Source organism: Hydra vulgaris, chromosome 14 (assembly GCF_038396675.1).
Source record: "Hydra vulgaris chromosome 14, alternate assembly HydraT2T_AEP".
Lineage (NCBI taxonomy): Eukaryota > Metazoa > Cnidaria > Hydrozoa > Anthoathecata > Hydridae > Hydra > Hydra vulgaris.
The window spans coordinates 20,090,001-20,112,667 of NC_088933.1; the positions used below are offsets into that span (position 1 = coordinate 20,090,001).

Here is a 22,667-nt window from a genome sequence, read left to right on the forward strand (position 1 = left end):
CCTACAAAATAGTAAGGTTTTGCATTTCTAAAAAGATTTCATCCACTACAGTGAAAAAATCCTATTTTTTTAAATGTAAATGCTTTGTCCACAAATTTTTGAACTCGTCAAAAATCATAATTTTTTTAATCAATTAAAATATGTTGATTAAACTATTAACATTCACTTAATTGTAATTGTAAACATAAAAACATTTTAATTGATATAAAATATTTTAGCTTTAGTAAAGTATAAGCTGAGATATTGGTAAAATTCAAACTTTTTTACCCTATTCACAAATTTTTAGACGCTACTGTATATACATAATTTATATTGTATATATATATAATTTATATTATTATTATTATTATTATTATATATATATACATATATATATATATATACACACACACATATATATATATATATATATATATATATATATATATATATATATATCAGGAACATATATATAGGATATATCAGAATAAGCGTGCAGTTAGACGCCTTGTCTGTACTTTTTCTATTACGCAAAACTATTTTAAATAGAGTAACAAATTACTTTTGATCAATATTTTTATATATTATGTAAATAATAACAAATTAATTTAAATGATTGTTTATAATAAACATATGTTATTTAAATTGTCAAAGAGTATTTTATATGTTTTTTATTGATATAAATATGTACTTTTTCCAACAAAATACACATTACTTGAACAATACCACATTACTTGAATAATACCACATTTAATAAACAAGCTTTGTCAACTTGTTTTTAAAATCATTTTATTCTTGGTTTAGTAAATAAAGTTTTTTCTTTACAAAGAAATGTTTACTCTTTTTAATTAACATTTCTTCATATTAAACATAAGAAAAAAGTAATTAAACCTTAGTGCTTATAATTACATTTAGAAATTACATAACTTTGAAATTTTGACCATTTCTAGAGATTTTTTAAAAACTTTTAAATGATTTTTTTTTTTATATATCATTTTATTATTTTTGTTCTCTTTGGATAAAGTTTTTTTTTAATTTTTTAGTACTGTACTTTTTTTTAGTTTGCTCTTTAGTTTAGTTCAGCTTAGTTCTTTCAGGGCATCTTTAAAAACTTGAAATATTCTTTTTGACAACAAATATAACTTAACTACCAGCATAATTAAAAAAAAACTTTCTCAGGTCTTTTAACAAATTACTTAAGTTTTACCAATATTTTATATAAAATTGGCATGATAAAAACTTTCAAAAGATTTATAAAACTAATAACTGAGATAATAGATAAGATTTATAGAACTAATAAAAGAAAATGAAGAAATTATCGATTTCTCAAAAATAAATTACTTTAAAATGCCCTACTATTGGTAAAATGTCAAAACAGTTACAAAACAAAATAAATGATTTATGCAAAAAACACAGTATAACTCTTAATATTAAATTGGCATTCTCATCCTTTAAATTATTACATATTTTTCAACCAAAGATAAAACTCCTCAACATCTCTGCTCAAATATCATATATAAATTTGTGTGTAAAAGCTGTGATGCTTGTTATGTGGGTCAAACCACTCGACATTTGAGTAAAAGAATTGAGGAACATTTAAAATTACAAAAAACTTCTAATATAAATCAACATATTTATTCAAAAACGAGTTGCTTTAATGTAGCCAATAAAGTCTCTTTTTCAGTATTACACTACGCCCAAACTTCACTTAAAAATCAAAGAGGCATTACACATTATGTAATACCTTAACAGATTTTTAATTACACGCTATCACAGCTTTAATCAACATTTTTTATTACTCTATGACGTATGTATAACAATAACTATCTACATTTTCCATTATTCTATGATGTAGTTTTCACACCTTTCATGTTTTCTTTTGTTTGACTAACGAATAAAATTAAATTAATGTTTGTTTTCACTATATGTTTAAATAGTTTTTGTATTTAACAGTTTTATACTTGAAAACGATTGTTGTATAATCGAAACATGTTGAAACTGAAAAAAATTGTTATATTTATATTTATATATATATATATATATATATATATATATATATATATATATATATATATATATATATATATATATATATTAACAATTAAACCTAAGTGGGTCTGAGTTTAGTTTAAAACCAAAGTAAAATGTCATTAACTGTCTGGCATACTAAACTATTGATTACCATTGATGGTCTGGCAACTTTTACACTAAAAGTTTTAATAATAATATCACAAGTAGAATTTCTAATTTGTAAAATTTTACCTGCTGATGTTGCTTTTGCAATGAATTAACAATAGTTTGCATTTGTTCTGTAACTACTTGATGATACGCAACTACATGAGTTAAATGAGCTGAGGGTTCACCCAGCCAGACCTCTTCATCCTCTTCAGTCGTATGCTTTTCATGAGAAACAATTTGGCATTCAAAATCATTTAGTAAATTAGATAAAGGTAATGCTGTACCAACTTCACCAGACTAAAATTTTTAAAAATAGACTTTGTTTTTATTTTTTAACCTTTTCTTAACTCTATAACTCCATACATACAAACAAAAAACAAATAAGGTTGCTAAGAAACAAGTTGGTACATACATACATACATACATACATACATACATACATACATACATACATACATACATACATACATACATACATACATACATACATACATACATACATACATACATACATACAATAGATACATACATAACTAGACAATTTAGGGTTTTAAAAGCATGCAAGGACAAATACATTACAAGGATGCAACTTTACTGTATGATGAATCAAGCGAGAATGAGTTTTGGTTAATGGAACTAGAGATGATAGTTTATTTGAGCAGTGAACATGATAGTATTTGTAGAAAAGAGAAAGAGATGAGATATTGGTAAAATTCAAACTTTTTTACCCTATTCAAAACCTAGTTGAGCATGCTCAACTAGGTTTACTATGGTTTTGGACCTTGTCTAGAAGAGAAAAATATCATTAGAAAAACCAGCCCAAATATGACAACAGTAGAGAATCAAATCAGAATTAAACAAATGGCGAGAACGATAAAGAGAAGCAACCTTAGCAGATGGTGACTTTGCAATCAATTGTATAAATGATTTTCATGAAAGGTCAGTAGTGAATGATAATTCAAGAAGACATAAAGAAGAAGATTTTGAGAGAGAGTTGCCATTCATTAATATATGAATGTCAACAGTATTGTGACAGTTGTTTGCAATAAATAACTGAGTTTTGTTGGAGTTAAAATTCACAAGCCACTGCAACCTCCAAGCTGTTTGAGAAATGAGATCAGATTTAAGATAGACTGCTTGTTCCAAGAGATAGAAAAGAGAAGACTTTTTGCCTACACACAGGAGTATAAAGTTGAGTCTTCAGCAAATAGAGCCACTTTGGATGTAAGATTGTCAGGAAAATCATTAATGTGGATAAGAAACAATACAAAACCAAGGATAGAAACTTGAGGTACCCTAGAAGTTGCTGAAAATGGAGAAGAGATTTAAAGCATGATAGAATCTTTCAGTCACAGCAGTAGTACAGGGGGATCAAAAATCATATTGATTGTCAGGGAGTAAGTTATTAAAATCTAGATGGGATGTTAGAAATTTGTTGATCAAATACTCAAAGATTTTGCTAATAATAGAGAGAAGGCTAATTCGACGGTTAGTTGGAGGGGTCGGTGTGTTCTCCAGAGTTTTGCAAAAATTTAATTTTTATAAACAATTTGTTTCAAAATGAGCATGCATAGAGCAAGATTTTATTCATAAAATAGAAGATCGACCTATTTCTGTTGTATCTTTGGAGAAGAATAGATTCATTGATTTAACTGTAAAAAATTCAACTGACTTTGTTGACCCAAGATTCACATTAAACATAAATTCAAATTACCGCTTATCCAAACAGAATTTGAAGAAGTTGAAAGACAAACCTATATTTTAAATAGAAAGGTAAAACTATCAGTAAATTTGTAGAGACTTCCTGGTTAAATGGTCATTGTCAAGTTAAAAAATTGGGAAGAATGAAGCAAGAAGATGACAACTGCTTTTGTGCTACTTGTTGTATAGGTCAACCTTAATCTTAATCTTTCTGAATTTACCTACAAAGATACTGAAAAAGTTCCATTAAAAAAATAAATTCATGTTGATCAGAATGCTGTCAAATAGTTGGTCCTGGTATTCATAACCATTGCAACAAAAAAATAATTATTTAAGAGCCTTAATTACTTTAAATGATCCAAACGTTGCTGAGTTGTTTATTGTCGCTAAAAAAAAATCTGTTGCTTGAGATAGTACTAATATGAAACTTGAAAAAGGTAGAAACACTCTTCTTGTTAAAGTGTACAGAGACCAATCACCTGTATAATATAAGGATTGAGATCATCATAAACTTGTAGATAAATCATGATCTTCCAAATTGTGTGGCATAAAGGTATAATAAAGGAAATAAGAAAAGTTATTGGAAGCCCTGGAATACAGGAAAACACCTGTGAAACAACAAAACAACTACTGCTTTTTATGATTTTAGAAGGCATAAACATAATAAACAGCATAAACATACCACTGTCAAAACAAACCAAATATATGTCAACTACTCATTAGTATAGAAATCTTAAGCAAATCTTCCAAATGTGAGAAGAAAATTTATATTTTTTACATTTACAAAATATCAAAATAACAATTTGACAATTAAAAATATTTGAATATAAGCAATGTATTAAATATACCGAGTAATACTTACTAAAATAGCCTTCAAGAGTATATCTTTGGCTTGTAGTTCAGCTTCCATTAAACATAGTAGCTCAATGAAATCTGCTTGGCTAAATTCAGAAAACTACAAACAAAAAAACAAAAAAACAAAACAAAAAACAAAAAAAAACATTTAAAATAAAGATAATAATTTGAAAAATCTTAATAACTTAAATTTAATAAATTACTTAAAACTAAATTTTATATTGTAAAAGTACAATTTAACTACTGTTAAAACTTAATATTACTATATTACTATTATTTATTACTGTATTACTTAATATTATTAAGAAAAATATTGAATTCTAAAAGAATTTCTTATCAGATAAGTCATTTATATTTTGCAAAATAAAATCATATTTTTAGAACAATAAACAAATTTATAAAATTGTTATCAATGTGTGACCGGTTCAACTTAAAACTATATAGAGTGTTTAAAACGTAAGTTAAAATGATTTCTTAAAAGTTATTTAAAATTAGTCAATTGGATACTTAATGCTAACTTGATTTGCGCATCAGGACTGAGTACTATTTTGTGATATGGAAGATTATCTATTTACAAGCTTCTCTAACCCTTAGTAACAATGAAATCAAGGTTTAGTTTAATTTTAGGTACGAGTAGGAGGAGTATATACATATAATATATATAAATATATATATATATATATATATATATATATATATATATATATATATATATATATATATATATATATATACACATATATATATATATACATATATATATATATATATATATATATATATATATATATAGAGAGAGAGAGAGAGAGAGAGAGAGAGAGAGAGAGAGAGAGAGAGAGAGAGAGAGAGAGAGAGTTCTATAGTTTGTTGCATTTGGGAAGAGCGGAAGGAAAAAAGTGATTCTTACGCCAACACATACGTCACTTTTAACTACTTTTGACTTTCGTCCAACATTTGCGTTTTGTCAGAAAGTTAAAACCATTAATTTAATTACAAATTAATCGTTTTTTAAAAAAACAAAAAAACGTAGATTTAATAAACCAGAATGTTTTTAAAAACATTCTGAATGTTTTTAACAATATAAACAATGTTTTTATTTTTATTTTTTTTAATAAAATGTTTTTATTTTTATTTTTTTTACTGTAAATCATGCGCGGAGTGTTGCTACATCGACTATCTTATAGCCTGACTCACAAGGGAGTGCTGCTACATCGACTGAGGGTTTGGTTGGGACAGGCAGTCTATCAATTAATAAAAAAAAAAAATTCCGGTCTTGCATTTTAATTTTTACTTTTTGTCAACAAAATATGGAAAAAACTTTCGGACAACATTTAAGGGTTCTATATATATATATATATATATATATATATATATATATATATATATATATATATATATATATATATATATATATATATATACAGGCCTTGTTTTAAAGTGTTAAGCTGCCGCCAATTTACATACGCCTAAATTTCCATTAAGCAACTTTTTATTATTTTTTAACTAAAATAAAATGATAATGTAAAAAAGTTTGTTACAATAGTTCAAATTTATGTGAAAACTTATGAAAATTTACAGTTATGTTGTATTTAATGTTATGTTTTATTTACAAATGAAAAAACTTAAGCTTAATTAAGTTTTTTTATCAAAGTATTTATTAACAAAAAACAAATTAAAATTTTGCTTTGTATACAAAGTTACTAAATAAAACTTAAAAGAAAACTATAAAAGAAATAATTTTAATAAAAAAAAAATTATTTATCATATCACCAAGCACAAGTATATTTATTTATACAAGTTTTTATAGCAATAAAAAAATTTACTTAAACTTCTATTGAATAGTAAAAATAAGTAAATAACAAAAAACAAAAAAAGTTGTATTTTTTATTATCGCTATTTTATTTTTATTTTGTTTTATGGTAATGATTGATTGTTTTATGGTAATGATTGATTGTTTTATGGTGATGATTGATTGTTTTATGGTAATGATTGATTGTTTTATGGTGATGATTGATTGTTTTATGGTAATGATTGATTGTTTTATGGTAATGATTGATTGTTTTATGGTGATGATTGATTGTTTTATGGTGATGATTGATTGTTTTATGGTAATGATTGATTGTTTTATGGTAATGATTGATTGTTTTATGGTAATGATTGATTGTTTTATGGTAATGATTGATTGTTTTACTTGAAAAACGCAAATATTGAACTCAAACAAGCTTGAAGCAAACCGATACAAAATGTATAATAAAAATAAGGTCTTGCAATGTCATACTTTATATACAACATTTATTTATTCAAGATTCATTTATTTTTAACAGCAGCTTTATATAATTAACAGATTATGCGCTATCCAATAAGTGGACAGAAATGTCCACTTTTTGAATGGTCCTTAAAACTTAAATAAACGTCCATAAAACTTAAAAAAAAATTGATTAAAAAATTATTTAAATTAATTTTTTAATTTTTAATATGTTAAAGGTACGTGTAATGTTCATACTTTCCAATACTCAAAACTGATCTTTATCCGTTATATTTTTTAGTTGAAGATATATTTATTATTAAACTTTGTATTACCTCAAATGTTACTGAATTTTTGGAAAATGCTCAAGAAGTAGTAAAAAGGATGCAGACAATTAACTGTTATTCGCTACATTTAATTGACATTTCGTTGATGTTGTTCTTCAACAAGCGAGGCAATAAATTGTTAAGAAAACTTAAATTTATTAAATTTAGATAAATCAAGAGTAGAGGATAATTACCATTTAACACTTCTAAATGTGTCAAAAAGGAGATTTCCTAATGAATGCGCACATTGCTGACTTCATGAAATTAACAAGGCACATTTTAATGACAGTCGTTATACTTTACTAATGACTATTTATATTTCTATATAAATGAAGACAAACTAGGATATAAAAAAGTTTACTATTCCTATTCTTTACAAATTTTCAAAGTTAAAATATGGTACTTTGAAAAGCAAGAGAGTTACTTTAAAAACTTTTAAAGGCTGGGAGTTTGTCAAAGTTTTTCAAATTAAAACCATTACCGAGAAAGAAAATACTTATGTAATTAAAATCATACATAAATTGTGCGCTCTTCATTGAAATACTATTTTATTAAAAACTAATGCAAGAGCAGCTATGGTTTATAAATGGTACGAGTTATTAAAGAAGATAACACAAGTAGACGTATATCAAGTAGGACTCACCCATATGCTATGCAATTGGAAAATGAAGATTTTGACAAGAATAAAGGAGTAAAAAATGTGAGAGTTTAATTTAAATTGCCATTTAAATTTAAAAGCAAATAAGGGAAGTTAATAGTTAGCAAAATAAGGGAAGTTAATAAGTTAATAGACTTATAATATATGTAAAGTAAATCAAAGGTTTAAAAAAGAAAAAGAACTGGTTATAGTTCGAACAGAAAAAAATAGTATACCGATTTATATGGTCACAGAGTTGCTGAACATGTCACTCTTTGGTGGCAGTGAGTCAAACTTAGTAACTAATGATATAAACAGTATATTTGAATCAGATGCATCATTACTTAATTTAAGTGCAACTGCAGATGGTGCAAGCATAAATTATGGTGTACATAAAGGTGTACTGTCACAATTGCAGCAGAGTCACCCATGGTTGATAAAAATCCATTGCATTAATCATAGGGTTGAATTGGCAGTAAAAGACGCATTTAAAGAAATCCCTGATTTTACAAATATTGACAATTTTTATATCGCTAACTACTATCTATTAAGGAACTCTGCTAAATTAAAAGTGGAAGTTGAAGCAGCCTTAAAATGCCTTGGTATAGCACAACTCGAACAAGGTTTGTCGGACATAGAAGGAAAGGAGTTTGCACTCTGTTCGAAACATGGTCAGCTTTTATTATGGCTTACCAAAGCTAAGCAATCGAGCAGACAAATATTAAAACTGTTGCAAAAGTGAAAGAGTTACTAAAATCATTTAAGCACCATTCCTTTCTTTGCAAAGTTGGTTTGTTCCTTGACAGCTTAGATGTAGTTGTTCCAGTCTCAAAAATATATGAAACCAGGCATGTACTGGGTCCATTTTCCCTACCAGGAAACTGGATATAATTAGGGCCCATTTACTATATACAATATACTTACTAATAGCAATGGGTTCCATGTATACCTATAATAATAGTCAGCTTATCTACCCATTTCTTACACTAAGAAAAAAACTGTTCAATTAACATGAACCTAAATAATAAACTAAATCTACATTTTAATTTAAGTTCTATAAAAATAAATAAATACATAACAATATTGACATAATTAGTTTTATTTAAGTGATCTTGATTGCGTAGTATAAATTACAAATTATGAATAGTATTCCCTTTCACAATTAATTAAAAACAATGATTTCAAATTCTTCTGTGTTAAACAACTTCTTAAACATGTTTTTATAATTTTAAGTTTCGAAAATGATCGTTCACACATTACTTGAGTAAGAAGAATTGTAAAAAGAAACTTATATACTTTAAATAATTCATTATACTCTAAAGAATACATATTGAATTTATAAATAACAATTATTACGCATAATAAACATGAGTTACATTTTTTTCTTGTACCGTTATTATTATCATTTCTTAGAGAGTATTCAAAATCTTTAAAGTCTGAATTTTCTTGCAAATTGCTTTGATAAAATATTTTAATAAAAATTATTTCAGTGGATTTTTGTTGTTTTTTGTTTAGTGAAACTCGTTTTTTTTATTGCTGGTTACTTACTTCCATTACAAGCATACTTCTGAGACAACTTTAAAATTGCTTTGATGTTTGCGGCTTGATGAACTTCTATCTGTTTTATACTTCCATGGTTAAATGTTTTGATTTTATAAACATTTTTGGGAGTATTTCTATCTCCTGGTTTAGGTTAGTACTTGAATTTTCTCCACAACGTTTTTCTTCTCTTTTTAGGAAGCTCTAATTCTATATCAATGTCTGACTTCCGAAATTACACTGGATACAAATTCTATGAATATTTTGCTCCTGCACTGAATGGTAAAAATTCTCTCATTTTCTTTTAAAGATTTTATTGTTCGATCAACTTTTCTTCATGTTTGAATATTGCCTAAACCAGATGTTTGAAGGTAATCAGATAGAGCAGTAGTGAACTTAAATATTTGCAAAAACATCATTGCAATTAATACTGTTTCATAACGGGTATGTTGACTTTTAAGATGTACTTCTTACGCTCTTTGAAAAATCATTAGTAACAGAAATTTCATAAAATGCAAATACAATTTGCACATATAAATATTGCTTTCTGTAATCATTCTTGGTTCTTTCATTCCACATATCGATACGATCAAATACCTTAATAACCGCATCATTTTTAGACCGTTATCTAGTATACTCTGATTTTCATAAACATTGAGTCTTTTATAAGATTCTTTGAAAAAAATAAATAATTCTTGAAGAAGTCCAAAAAAAAAATAACTGTAACTGAACAAGAAGTAATGTTGAATGACTAGATTTAACACAATAGCGTAGCACCATGTATGAATATGGAAGCACTTTCTTGAGTTTTGCTTGAACTCCTTTATATTGACCATTCATATTGGCAGCACCATCAAAAGCATCTGCTACACTTTTTTTCTTTTGATTATTCTGTTCCATTATAAACTACAAAATACATATTATTATTTAAAAAAATGTAAAATCGTATTAAATGTTTGGTTAAAAATAAAAAATCAATAATAGAATACGATTGTAAAACAAAATTCTGGTTTACTGGTGATAATAAAGTAATAATATGATATTTCTATCTCATTGAATGAAATAATTAAAATAAAGGAAAATGTAGTTATTTCTGAGTATTCATATGGATTAGTTAAATTTAAGATAATAATATTAAATCTAGTCCTCCTTGATTTTATATGAAAATTAAATTCGATATAGTTTATTTATAAGTAAATAATATCAGCCACACACACTCAATTGTGGCTTAATAAATGTTAAATACAACGACATAAATGCCAAATATTGTGCATGTAGTCAGTGACCGGGGCCCTGTCCCCATTCCCTGCTGAAAATGAGACTTTTTGCAAACCCGGCTCCAGCCCCGGCTTTGGCAAAATTATAAAATTTAGCAGGGGTTCATAGCTGGGGCTACAAAAAAATTTATAATTCTTTATATATTATAACTTTATGCTTTTTTAAATACTGGCATATATTTATATGCTTTTAAACTCTACTTTACTTACAACAAGATTGCAAGCAACCAGTATTAAGTTATTAGTTACTTTAAATAGAGAATAAGTTAACATACTTGGAAATGGTTAGCTGAAGATTTAAAAAGTTGTATGTTGTATAAAAAAGGAAAACATGAAGAAAGGTGAGAATTATAAGGTTTTTTTGATGTGCTAGGAAAAAAATTGGATTAATTAAAGTTTTTATAGCCTAAAGGGACAGACACAGTAAAAGTTTGTTAAATAAGAAGCCGAGCAAGAATGAGTTTTGGTTTATCGTAATAAATATGATAGCTTTTTTGAATGTGTTTTGATTTATCGTAGTAGAGATGATAACTCATTTAAGCATGATAGTATTTGTAGAAAAAAGAAATGCAACCTTAAAACAATGAAAGAGTGGCTTAAGCTTGGCAGATAAAGCAGGTCTAATTACATTTACAATGTGCTTTTAGACTTTGTCTGAGAGTAAGAGGTTTGTTATTCATCAATATAAGAATACCAACATTATTGCAATATTTTTTTGCAGTAAATAAAAGAGTTTTGTTACCTAAAAAAAATTGTCTAAAAAAAAAATCTAAAAAAAGCTGTATACAATGAAACTAATAAAGAGTGTAGACTAATTGTAGGATAGTTGGAGAGGTCAAAGTGTTTTCTAGAGTTTTAAAAAATTGGAACCACTTATTTAGCACTTTTTAAAAACTTAGCAAAGCAAACTTTCCACTATGATGGAAATCTTGTCTGGATCACAAACTATAGAAGTTTTTAATTGAGAATTAACTTTAGCATTGAAAGCCAGAGTGATTTGGATGTTTAACAATGGGTTAATCTGTTTAACTGACAGGAAGAGTATGGCCATTAAATTCAAGAGTCAAATTAGAGTAAAATTTCTATGCAAATAACTCTGCTTTATTTTGGGAAGAAGTAAAAATATGAGGCCCATGAATTAGAGATTAATTGTTAGACTTACTTTAGTTAATGACACTGATGAAGACTAACCAAAAGTCTCTAGAACCTAACATTTGAGATAAGATACAAGATTTAGTAAACTGAGAATAACAGAGCTTAATATCAGACAGGACCATTTTACATTGGCTTCTTGAAATAAGAAGAGAAAATTTTTTCTTAAGAGAGATGTTTTTCATCTTGTAAAAAAGATGAAAAAATGATAAATTTTTATAAAGCAACTGCTCAAGATGGTGAAAAATGTAGAGTAGAATGAGGCTTGACTTAAAATTGAAGAGAAGGAATAAAAGCTTTCCAAGATACACTTTATACATACATATACATTGATATATACATACACATACATTGATATAAACATATAGGTTTGTTATTTATTTAGATGCTGGCATACAATATCCTTACATATTTATATAAACTTTAGTATTTATATGGTTAGTGTTAGCCAAAAGAGAAGATGATCAGATGATGATGATCATGATCATGATAATGATGGTAATGATGATTATGATGATCATGTTGATCATAATGATGTTTAAATATGCATATATATAAAAAATATAAACGTAAATTTTGAATAAAAGAAATATACTTTAGGATGTATAAATGTTTATGCAGCCCTGATCACAAATCCGGCCCCTGCAAATATGGCATTAACAAGAATGCCTTGCAGTTGCAAACCTACATCAATCAGTAATACAAAAAAACATCATGTGTTGCGCACGGTTCTGATTACTGCTTGATCTGGTTTTCACAATAATCTCGAATTCGACAATGAGCATCTTATTATATTATTAATTACTTTGATCAATGCTGAATAAATTGATAATATAATTACTAATAGCAGTTATAGTTTTTTAATAAATTATTATTTATAAAACAAAAATCATAATACATACGAAACACGACAAGGACTGGTACATACTACATAATAATAACTATTAGTTTTAATAGTTATACTTTTTCCACTCATATCAATATCTCATTTCAATAGTAGGCCACTTTTACATAGACTTTTTTGTGTACTATTTTTAAAGTCCTGTCCTAATATTATTATTTTATATAACATAAAATGTAAGTATATAACATTAATTTAAATTTAACATCAAATTTAAAACAATTTTAACATTATAAACTATTTTCAATTTATTCAAATTATCATTTCAATAGTTTGTATTACTAAAGAAATGTAATATTCTAGAATTAAAAAAAAAATGTAATTATGAAATGAAATTATTTAATTTCATTGAAACTACAGGTACCTAATTAGTAGGGGGTCTAGGTCTTATAATTTTTAAGAGGGTCAACTGTGATTTTCCTGGTATCGGTAACTCATTAGTTTTAAACAAGCGTGTACCGGTGCACCAGTACGCGCTTGTTTAAAACTGAGCAGCCATGGCGCAGTGGTAGCACATTTGCCTCAGAAACAAAGGATCCGTGGTTCAAACCCCACCTCTGGGCAAGTTTTGCAACATCGGTTAGGAAGGAGGCGTGAACTTCCAATTAAATGCTTGTTCGCAGTGCTCTGTGATAAGACCGTAAGGACTTCTTGTGGCACTTAAATAAAAATTAAAAAATTAAAAAAATAAACTAATGAGTTACTATCTCATGAAATTCCAATCGTTATAATTCGAACTCTATTGGAGATAGAAGACAAAACTCAAGCTATAGGAAAAGATGATGAATTTATTGAGAGCTTCATAAACAAAGTGTTAGGAAAATTTACAATTATCTCAAAATGGCTGAAAATTGGACTTTTTAAGCGAGTGGACATTTTGATTTTGATATATTTGAGTTCTACACTGCAACAAGCTGTCTATATTTTGCCCATTTATTGCAGACAATAGTAGCTAATCAGAAGACTTATCTGTATAGACTTGTGGATGAATAGAAAAATGCTACAGTTAGTTTCATTTTGGCATATTTTAGCAACTTTAGGATTTTTTCCAAAGTTGAGGAGGTCATAATTTTTCTCTAATTTAATAAAAGTTAATAAAAACCATTTTTTTAAAAAGAGAACTATCCAGAAAATAGTTCTAGAATAAATGAGAAACTTAATGAAAGTGAAAAAAAAGTTTTACAGCTCTAAAGTAGGGTAGGGTGGGGTAATATGGATTGTTGGGGTAATATGGATATATTCAATAAGTATGCATGGAGTAAGTTATCTCTACATAATGTTGAAACCTGAAAATTACCAACAGTTTATGCACATAATTTACTCATGTAAATCAAATATAAACATTGTTAATGCTAAAAAAAGAAGCTAATTATGTGCATAAACTGTTGGTAATTTTCAGGTTTCAACATTATGTAGAGATAACTTATGAATAGTTAAAATGTAAAACATTTTGTTTTGAAAAAAACAAAAAAAAACATTACGTTTCAAAACTTTTGTCTGCAGACTTCAGTAATATTACTTATCCAAGAATAATGATGTAAATTTATTAGTTGGACCATCATGTAACAACATGTAAAATTTAATTTATAAGTTCTCTAACCCATATTGATAAATAAACAAAAGTCTAAAATGGGGTAAAATGGATATACAGGTAAAAATAATAGTGGGATAAAATGGATATATATAAAATATATAAAATCCTATTAACATTATAGAAGTTTGTTACAAAATCATAAGCTGCATGACATTTATTTATATACTTAAGGTCACTTTTATATTTAAATATAGTATTATAAATTTTTCAGCAACATATAATAGTTTTATCTAATGTTACCGAACTATTTATATTAAGATCATAGTTCAAATTTGTTTTCATTAAATGGCAAGGGTAAAACTTTAACTCCCATTTAAATATTTCATATTTTATTTTTGTATTCTTCGTTTTATTTTATTACCGTATTTTACTTTATAATTAAATATTATATTTTACATAATTAAAGTTAACTTTATGATATTTTATATAAAATAATAAGACTGAAATAAACTATCATTCCTGAAATAAAATATCAGTGCAAGACTATAGGTACATACAATCACAGCAAATTAATGACTGCCATACAGCTTGTTAAGGAAGAGGAGTCAGTATACAATGTATCAAAGTTTTCTGGCCAAAAAGAGCAGAGTTTTAACAGCTCAAGATTTTGACGCAAGGTTGCAAGAAAAAGAGAAGAACAAAACTAAAAAGAAGACTGTATCAGTAAAAAAAAGAAAACTGCTAGTCATAACCAATATAGTTTGACCTTTAAATTCATGAAAAGCAATAAGTGTGATATATGTATCAAATATATTATGAGTATCCGTATTACCCCACCAGTGGGGTAATATGGATATATGAAAGTTATTGTTAAAAAAAGATTAGTAAGTTAGTTATTGAAAATATATTTATTTTCTACTCATTGTGATTTTATTGTATACACCCTGAATGTAAAGAAAAATAACAAAAGTTTTTATGGTAGTAATTAACTAAAAAAAAAATTATATTAAAAAAATATATATAAAATTCTATCCATATTACCCCACCCCACTCTAGTCTGTTTTGACTATTTGTAAATCAAGGGGGGGAGGCACTGTGTCATGTTTCTAAGGCTATAATTTCTGAACTGTTGTACTTGGAAGTCTGAAGTTTCAAATTTAACCTATCTACATAAAGCACATAACAATGTGTAAAAATCAGGAAAATCGGAGATGGTGACCCACAAATTTTTCTTCAAATTGGTTAAAATATAATGATTTGACCCATAAAATATATATTATAAAGACACACAAAAGTGTTTATTTATCACTGTTGCAATATTAAATACTTTACATATATTTTGCTGTAATTTTAACTTGAGTAATTATTATTTTTCATCATTTTCATTCATAGTTTTTTTTTTATACAAAAAGGTAATTAAAATATTTTTTGCGTTAAATATCATAAGGTTTAAAGAATAACTTCTATGCACATTGAAATAATTCAAATAATATTGTTCTAACATTGAATTTTTAACAAAAGTACTTATTTTAAGTTTTGATTAAAGAAAGGACCTGATTATAGATAAATCAGCTGTTATTGAGGCTATTTATTTACACAAGGAAGATTACTTAACAAGGAAAATTGGCTCAAAAACCAATGTTTCTGAAAACACAGTCATGAGAGCATTTCAAAGAAAGTGTGAAAGATGCAATTAGATTCGTTGTCATTCTGAGAAACCTAAACCAACGTTGTAAAAAAAAAACATACTTGCACTGTTACCAAAAGAAGAACTCAACTCCTTGCAGGAAATAACATCTGTTTTAGCCGTAAAACAATAACTTCGCAATTTCAGTTTGAAAAGATTCATTAAAAAAACATTACTAAACAAGCTAAATAAGGTTAAAAGGTTGAGGTGGGAGAGAAAACATTAAAATTGGAAATTAAATAATGGCCTAAAGTCTTGTTCACTGAGTCAAAAGTCCATATTTTTGAAGAAAATTAACAATATGTTCAAGCCTTTACAGAAGACGTGTGCGGTTTTTGTTTGTCCACAAAAAAGTTTTTTATTTACATAACTTGTTTTATTATACTAGACGTTTCAATACTTAGCTGAAAAAACTAAGTTTCAAAAACAAATTAGGAATGGAAAGTAAATTTAAATTAAAAAAAAAAAGAAAAATATTATTAATTTAAATAATTTTTTTACTGTTTTTATTCTTGTTTTTTTAGTGTTTGTTATTAAATTTAGTATTTCAATATATACTTTTTTGCATTACATAAACCTGTGACATTAACTTTCATCATTTGCAACCAGACTCAAAAACCAGATACTTTAGTGCAACACATACAATCATAGGAGCCTCGGAAAAAATTATATTAGAGTAAGAGTTAGCTAAAAACTATTAAAAAGTGTTGGACAAATGCCCAGTATAAAAGCACAAAATTCAAGCAAAGATTTATTATTAATTAATTGTTTACATATATTTCACTAATAATATATTAAAACAAATAGGAGAGGGCAGGTAAAACAAAGCACACTGAGCCAAATATTAAAAAGCAACAGGTATCCACAATTACAAAGCGCTAAAAGATTGGAGATAAAAAATGTACAGGAATAGAAAAATAATATGAAACAATTAAGGCTATGTGAAAAATGTGTAGAAGGCATGGAATAATTGAAGCTTAAAACCTATGTATATGTGTATGTGCCTTACTTAGAAAATATAATGCTTAAATGGTATAAGAAATCTGAATGTGAATAGATGTATATCATTCAAAAACATACAAAAGAAACAATTTTTATATACAAAAAAGAAAAGATAAAATGTTACAAATCAAATATATGAACAGCAGAATCTAAAAGAAAAACAATGGAAAATTGGATGGTGGTTGGTATCTAACCAAAGCCATTAAGTGTATATGAAGAAAAAGCATAAGCTAAACATGCATATACTGATGACAAAATAAATATAATTATAAAATTTAAAAAGTGAAGTAAAAAGTAAAGCCTGTGAGGTAGATACGTATATATATATATGCATACATGAATAAATCAATATATGAGTGTATACAAACATATACGCGTGCATTACATTGACGTATTTATATAGGGACAATATGTTACATTAAAATTATACAAATATATTTTACAAACAGATAGCAATTTATTTATTTTCCTTTTTAAAAAAACAAATAATTTTAAGAAAATCATTCTTTTCATTATCGACTGAAACTGTTTTTGTTTTTTGCGTTGCCTTATCCAATTTAGTTGCTGAAAATAACAACCACCCTAAAAAAATGAAACTAAAATCAGTACACAAATTATTAATTTTTTTTTCTATTTAACTTTATTTCCTTTATTGTCAGTTTTGCTTTCTTTGTTTTTGAAATCTAATTTTTTCTGCTAAGTATTGAAATGCTTAATATAATAAAACTTTCAAACGTTACTAAGTTGTCCAAATAAAAAACTTATGTGTGGACAAATGAGAGGAAAAACTTCTGGTAAGGTTTGATGTTTGTTGTTAGAGAACACATGATAAAACAATTCACAACTTTAAAAGTCAAGCATGACAGAGGGTCAGTCATGAGGTCTGAGGATGCTCTGTTGGAAATAAAGTTGGCGACCTTGTGCAAATTGAGGATATCATGGATAAAAAAATATGCCACAACTGTTTCCAAAAATATGCATTTCCTTGCAAAATTTTTTGGGGTTGCAGATTTATTTTTCAGCAGGATAACAAAAATATAAACAACACTTCTAAAATTCTGCAGGATTTAAGCACACAGAATTTGCTAGAGCAATTCAAAGTTTAATTTCTTGCCATAAAACTTACTATAGATATTCATGCTAATTTTTGTTAAGATATTGTCAAAAGATATTTTAAAAGGAGTTCAAATTAGCTTTTAATTATTATTTAAGTTTTTACATTTTTGCATCTTTTAATGGAAGATATTTTTATTCTTTCAATACCTGACCAATGCATCAGGTATCAATGTGTCAATGTTCACTGTACCTAAAAAAATTTCCAGCTAGATTTTCAATACCATCGCAAAACATTTCTAAAAAAATATTTTTTCAATATCTATTCTAATAATTTAGAACAGATATTGGCATGCTTTTTATAATTAAAAATTATATATATATATATATATATATATATATATATATATATATATATATATATATATATATATATATATATATATATATATATATATATATATATATATATATATATATATATATATATATATATATCTTTCAGGAGAAAGAAGCTTACAATCATTATTTCAGCATAATTTATAAGTTTGGAGCACAGACTTTAATTCTAAAAAATGTTTAGATTAATGTTTTATCTTTTGTTATTATATATTTTATTATGAAAATTATGTTTTAGGTTATATTAAACTCTTATTATTTTAAAAGCTCCATAAACTATTATTCGATATTAATGTAAAATTTAACAAAATGTTTCTAAAATGTAATAATTTTTGACAACAGTTGTGCATTTCTAAAATGTTATTTAAAATGGCGACAACTACTGACAAGTATGAAAAATACCTTAAGATGACTTTTAAAATCTGCAGGCTTTATAGTTCTTGTTTTTTCAACAGCTAGAAATTTGTCATCAGTAACTGTTCTTCGTCTTAATTTTGCTGAAGCCATCATTCAACCAAACATTTATTCAGAACGCTTCATAGTGTTTAATAATAGAAACCTAATAAAAATATGCTTTTCCTCTTATTGTATAAATAAAATACCTAAAAAAAATAGATGTTAATAAAAAAATAATTGAGTTATTTTTAAATGTTCTGGAGCAATTAATCTTGCTTAGAACTTGTGTATTTTCTTTTGCGGGGATTAGATAATATTATACTGACGTATTGGACTATTTTTTTTTTTTTTTTAGTTATAGATAAGCTAATTACTACATGTTAAAGCAACTTGGATAAGGATAAATATTGTATTATTAAGTTATGTTCACGAGGTTCATTTAAAAACTTGTGATTCAATACAATTACTAAATTCATTAATACTCAAATTATTATTAAGCAAAATTTTCACGCACGTCAAACAAAACATTAAAACCTAAGATTTACCGGTGGTATCTTAAAGAATAACTTTTCAGAAAATTGCTTATTTTGCAGAACAAACGTTTTCCGAGTTTACGAATAATCATTTAGTAATACAGTAGAATCCCGTTAACTCGGGATTTTTTGTCCGACTTAACGAATGTCCGAATTAACAAAGCTCTCGTTTGGTCGGACTTTTTGAAAATGTCTGACTTATTGAGATTTCAAGACTTATCGAATTTTCCTCGATATATAAATACTATGTACATATATATTGAACAATATAATCTTATGTGAAATATATAGTTTTGTATAAATAATATATACTATGAACGAAAAAAGTCCAAAATTGATATTTGTTTCAGTGACTCGCACAATTCTTTTTCAAACAGCTTTGAAGCATTCAAAGCTACTCTTCCAATTTCACCACTCTGGGTAAACATCAAAAAATTAGCAAGGGTATCAATTGCTTTACGAACTTCTTCAGTCGTTGGCTTTGTCACCGTTTCATCCGACATTTCGTTTCCTTCTTCTTCTTGAGTTTCTTCTTCAACTACCTCAACGATATCTTGAACAATATCTTCATCTGTCATCACTCCTCCCATAACCAAAACGTCATCATCAATTGTTAACATATCTTCATAAGTAAAATCTTCCGGAACAAGATCCTTATCACGCTAACTTAACTGATCAATCACTGATTTGTTTGATTTCCCAATAACAAACATCGGAAGTTTTTTTGCACACATGTTAGCTGCAGCAAACCCAGTTAGTCATATCTTGCAATTCTTACCTCGACTACATTTCTCACTTTTCAAATGCATACTTTTTTCTTGGAAGTGCTTTATAAAACAAACCGAACTCATCTGCATTGAATATATCACCCGAGTTATAACGAGACAATATTGTCGGCAAAGTTGTTTCCCTCCAAGGAACAGTCATTTCATTAGTAACATCTTGACTTTCACCTATGAAATATAAGAAAAGCAACTTTAAAATCAGCATAAATTTTATTAGCTATGGTTTAGAACTTTATGCAGTTTTTTTGCGATTTATCCACTTATTGCTTATTGCGTGGTAATAAGCTAAAACGTGGTAATGACTTTAAACAAATTAAAACAACAGAATTAGTTTGATAATTTATTAGTTTATTGGGGATGGAATAGAAATGAGAGTTCTATGCTTATTATTAACTTTAAGACAAATTACTAAAAAAAATGTAAATATCAATGAAAAAATAAAATGATAAAATACCTGAAATTGTTTTAAACAATACGTTGTTTTTTTTTTTACATCTATCTAACCATCCAGCTGATGCTTGAAAGTTGTCACAGCCAAGTTCTTTGGCAAAATGCAAAGCTTTGACTTTGAAAATGGTTCCAGACACAGGAATGTTTTGGTATCGGGTGTTTAAAAGCCACATATAACATGCTTTATTCAAATTCTCATTTAGAGAGACACGCATCTGCACTCTTTTCGCAGAAGTTTTATTTTTTTCGACTTCTGAATACATTTTGTTTTTTTCTTTTGACAATCCAGACAATGTTTGCTTTGGAATCCCATATTTCTTTGATATAGATACAGATGGTTTTCCTTTGTCGAGTTCTTTTAGTATTTTGTATTTTTCTGTTAAAGTTCTACTTGATAGCTTTCTTTTAGCAACCTTCGACATTTTTAGTAGAGAAACCTTGATCGAAGTATAACCGAATCAAAGATATCAGTGAAAATGTTTAGTTCGTTAAATTATGTTTGACGCTAAAGTAATTAATTTTCGAACGTTCTAAGTTTAGAACTTTAATCGATATTTTTAAATTTTTAATGTAATAGTTATTAACAAATAGAATTTAATCGAAGCTTAACTGAATCGAAAGCTCTCCGTTAAAATGTTTAGCTATTTTAATTATATTTGACACAAAAGTATTTTATTTTCGAGCGTTTAAAGTTTGAAATTTTTATTGAAGTATTTAAAGTTTTGTTATTATACGCACTTATATGCAAATTCAAAATAAAAGTCCTAGTTAAGCGAAGTTTTTTGCCGAAGGGACCTCAAAAAACAGTACGAATTAGCGAATGGTCCGACTTAACCAGGGTACGACTTAAGCGGATGATTTTACAGTAAGTTGATAGAGAATGTTCAAGGGGAATTGAAATTCCGTCCGATTTAGTAAAAGTCCGACTTATCCAGGGTCCGAGTTAACGGGATTCAACTGTAATCATTATCGTCCATAAAGTACGTACGCTTTTTTTTCGTCCCCCTCCTTCCTCCCTCCGCGCGCATTTTGCAATACGCTTTTTTTAGTACCCTCCACCTCTCTAAAAGTACCTACGCTTTTAACCTATTTATCTAACATTTTATGATATTTTTTTAAATTTTGAGTCTCCTTTCATATATAATCAACCCACTGCCCTCCCATCTCATATACGCCATCTGCAGACCCCCTCTTCCCCTCCAAGCGTACGTACTTTATGGACGTTCCCTTAGAGAAAAGAGAAGGATCGCAATCAGTTGAGCACCAATTAACTTAATTGTTTAGTTTAATTGTAACTATTGCTATTTTTCAATATTGACTTATTTAACGGCAATATTTTAACATATGGTTGATCTGCAAATTATTCATACAAAGAAAACTACCAAAAAACGGGTAGTGAGATGAATTGGAAGTTGAAATGAAAAAACCAGAGAAGTTTTTTAGATGTCTGCTAAGTGACAGGGAAAGCTAATTGACCAGTGAACCTTTTTTTCCTATCATGTATGACTCAGGTTCATATAGTTGGCAACATTTAGGTCGGACTGTGACATTACCAACTTCAGTAAATCGTATTGAAAAATAAGCCCTAAAATGTGAAAAATAAATAAGTAGGAACAATTTTTTCAATACAGACAAAAGCACTGAAAGTGTAATTGTGAAACTTTATCAAATTGTTGCGTAAGTAGTTTGATGAAACTATGAGAAATTACAGAACAAAGCCCTAACGTTAACTAATACATTTTGACTGATTTCAAGTTTTTAGGAAAAAATACCCAATACTGAGGTGAATTGGGACAGTTGCGAAAGTTTGCCCAGAACTCAGCAAAGAAGTCAAGAGGGTTTCTCAATGGTTTTTAAATTAGATGGGACATGTTGTATACTAAATATAGGTAAATGCTGTCAGAAAATTTAAATCTGGGTATATTCGGTTTTTAGAAGTGGTTATGACCGCTCAAACGGTCATTTCAGTAGTGGTCAAAGGTGGTCCTGAGATGTCCCGATGTTTTTCGATTAGATGTGATATTTTGTCTCAACATAG

The 22,667-nt window shown here is 27.2% G+C and overlaps 2 protein-coding genes across 4 annotated transcripts in view; both read right to left on the reverse strand.

Moving 5' to 3' along the window:
• The window catches only part of LOC100200864 (uncharacterized), a 78,301-nt gene extending 59,203 nt beyond the window's left edge, over nucleotides 1-19,098 (reverse strand). For 2 of the 3 annotated variants that reach the window (XM_065818188.1, XM_065818186.1), the window contains exons 1-3: nucleotides 18,868-19,098; nucleotides 4,721-4,813; nucleotides 2,242-2,454 (exon numbers count right to left, since the gene is read on the reverse strand). In XM_065818188.1, the coding sequence (XP_065674260.1) occupies nucleotides 2,242-2,454; nucleotides 4,721-4,813; nucleotides 18,868-18,975 (414 nt within the window). In that variant the 5' untranslated portion in view covers nucleotides 18,976-19,098. The remainder of the gene's footprint in view (nucleotides 1-2,241; nucleotides 2,455-4,720; nucleotides 4,814-18,867) is intronic. The other variant, XM_065818187.1, reaches the window with a different exon arrangement.
• A 1,088-nt stretch (nucleotides 19,099-20,186) lies between these two features.
• Nucleotides 20,187-21,051, reverse strand: LOC136090964 (tigger transposable element-derived protein 4-like). Its single transcript, XM_065817943.1, has 2 exons — nucleotides 20,673-21,051; nucleotides 20,187-20,347 (listed from the first exon to the last, which is right to left on the reverse strand). Exons 1-2 carry the CDS (start codon nucleotides 21,049-21,051, stop codon nucleotides 20,187-20,189), a joined length of 540 nt encoding a protein of 179 aa, XP_065674015.1.
• Between the last annotated feature and the right edge of the window lie 1,616 nt (nucleotides 21,052-22,667).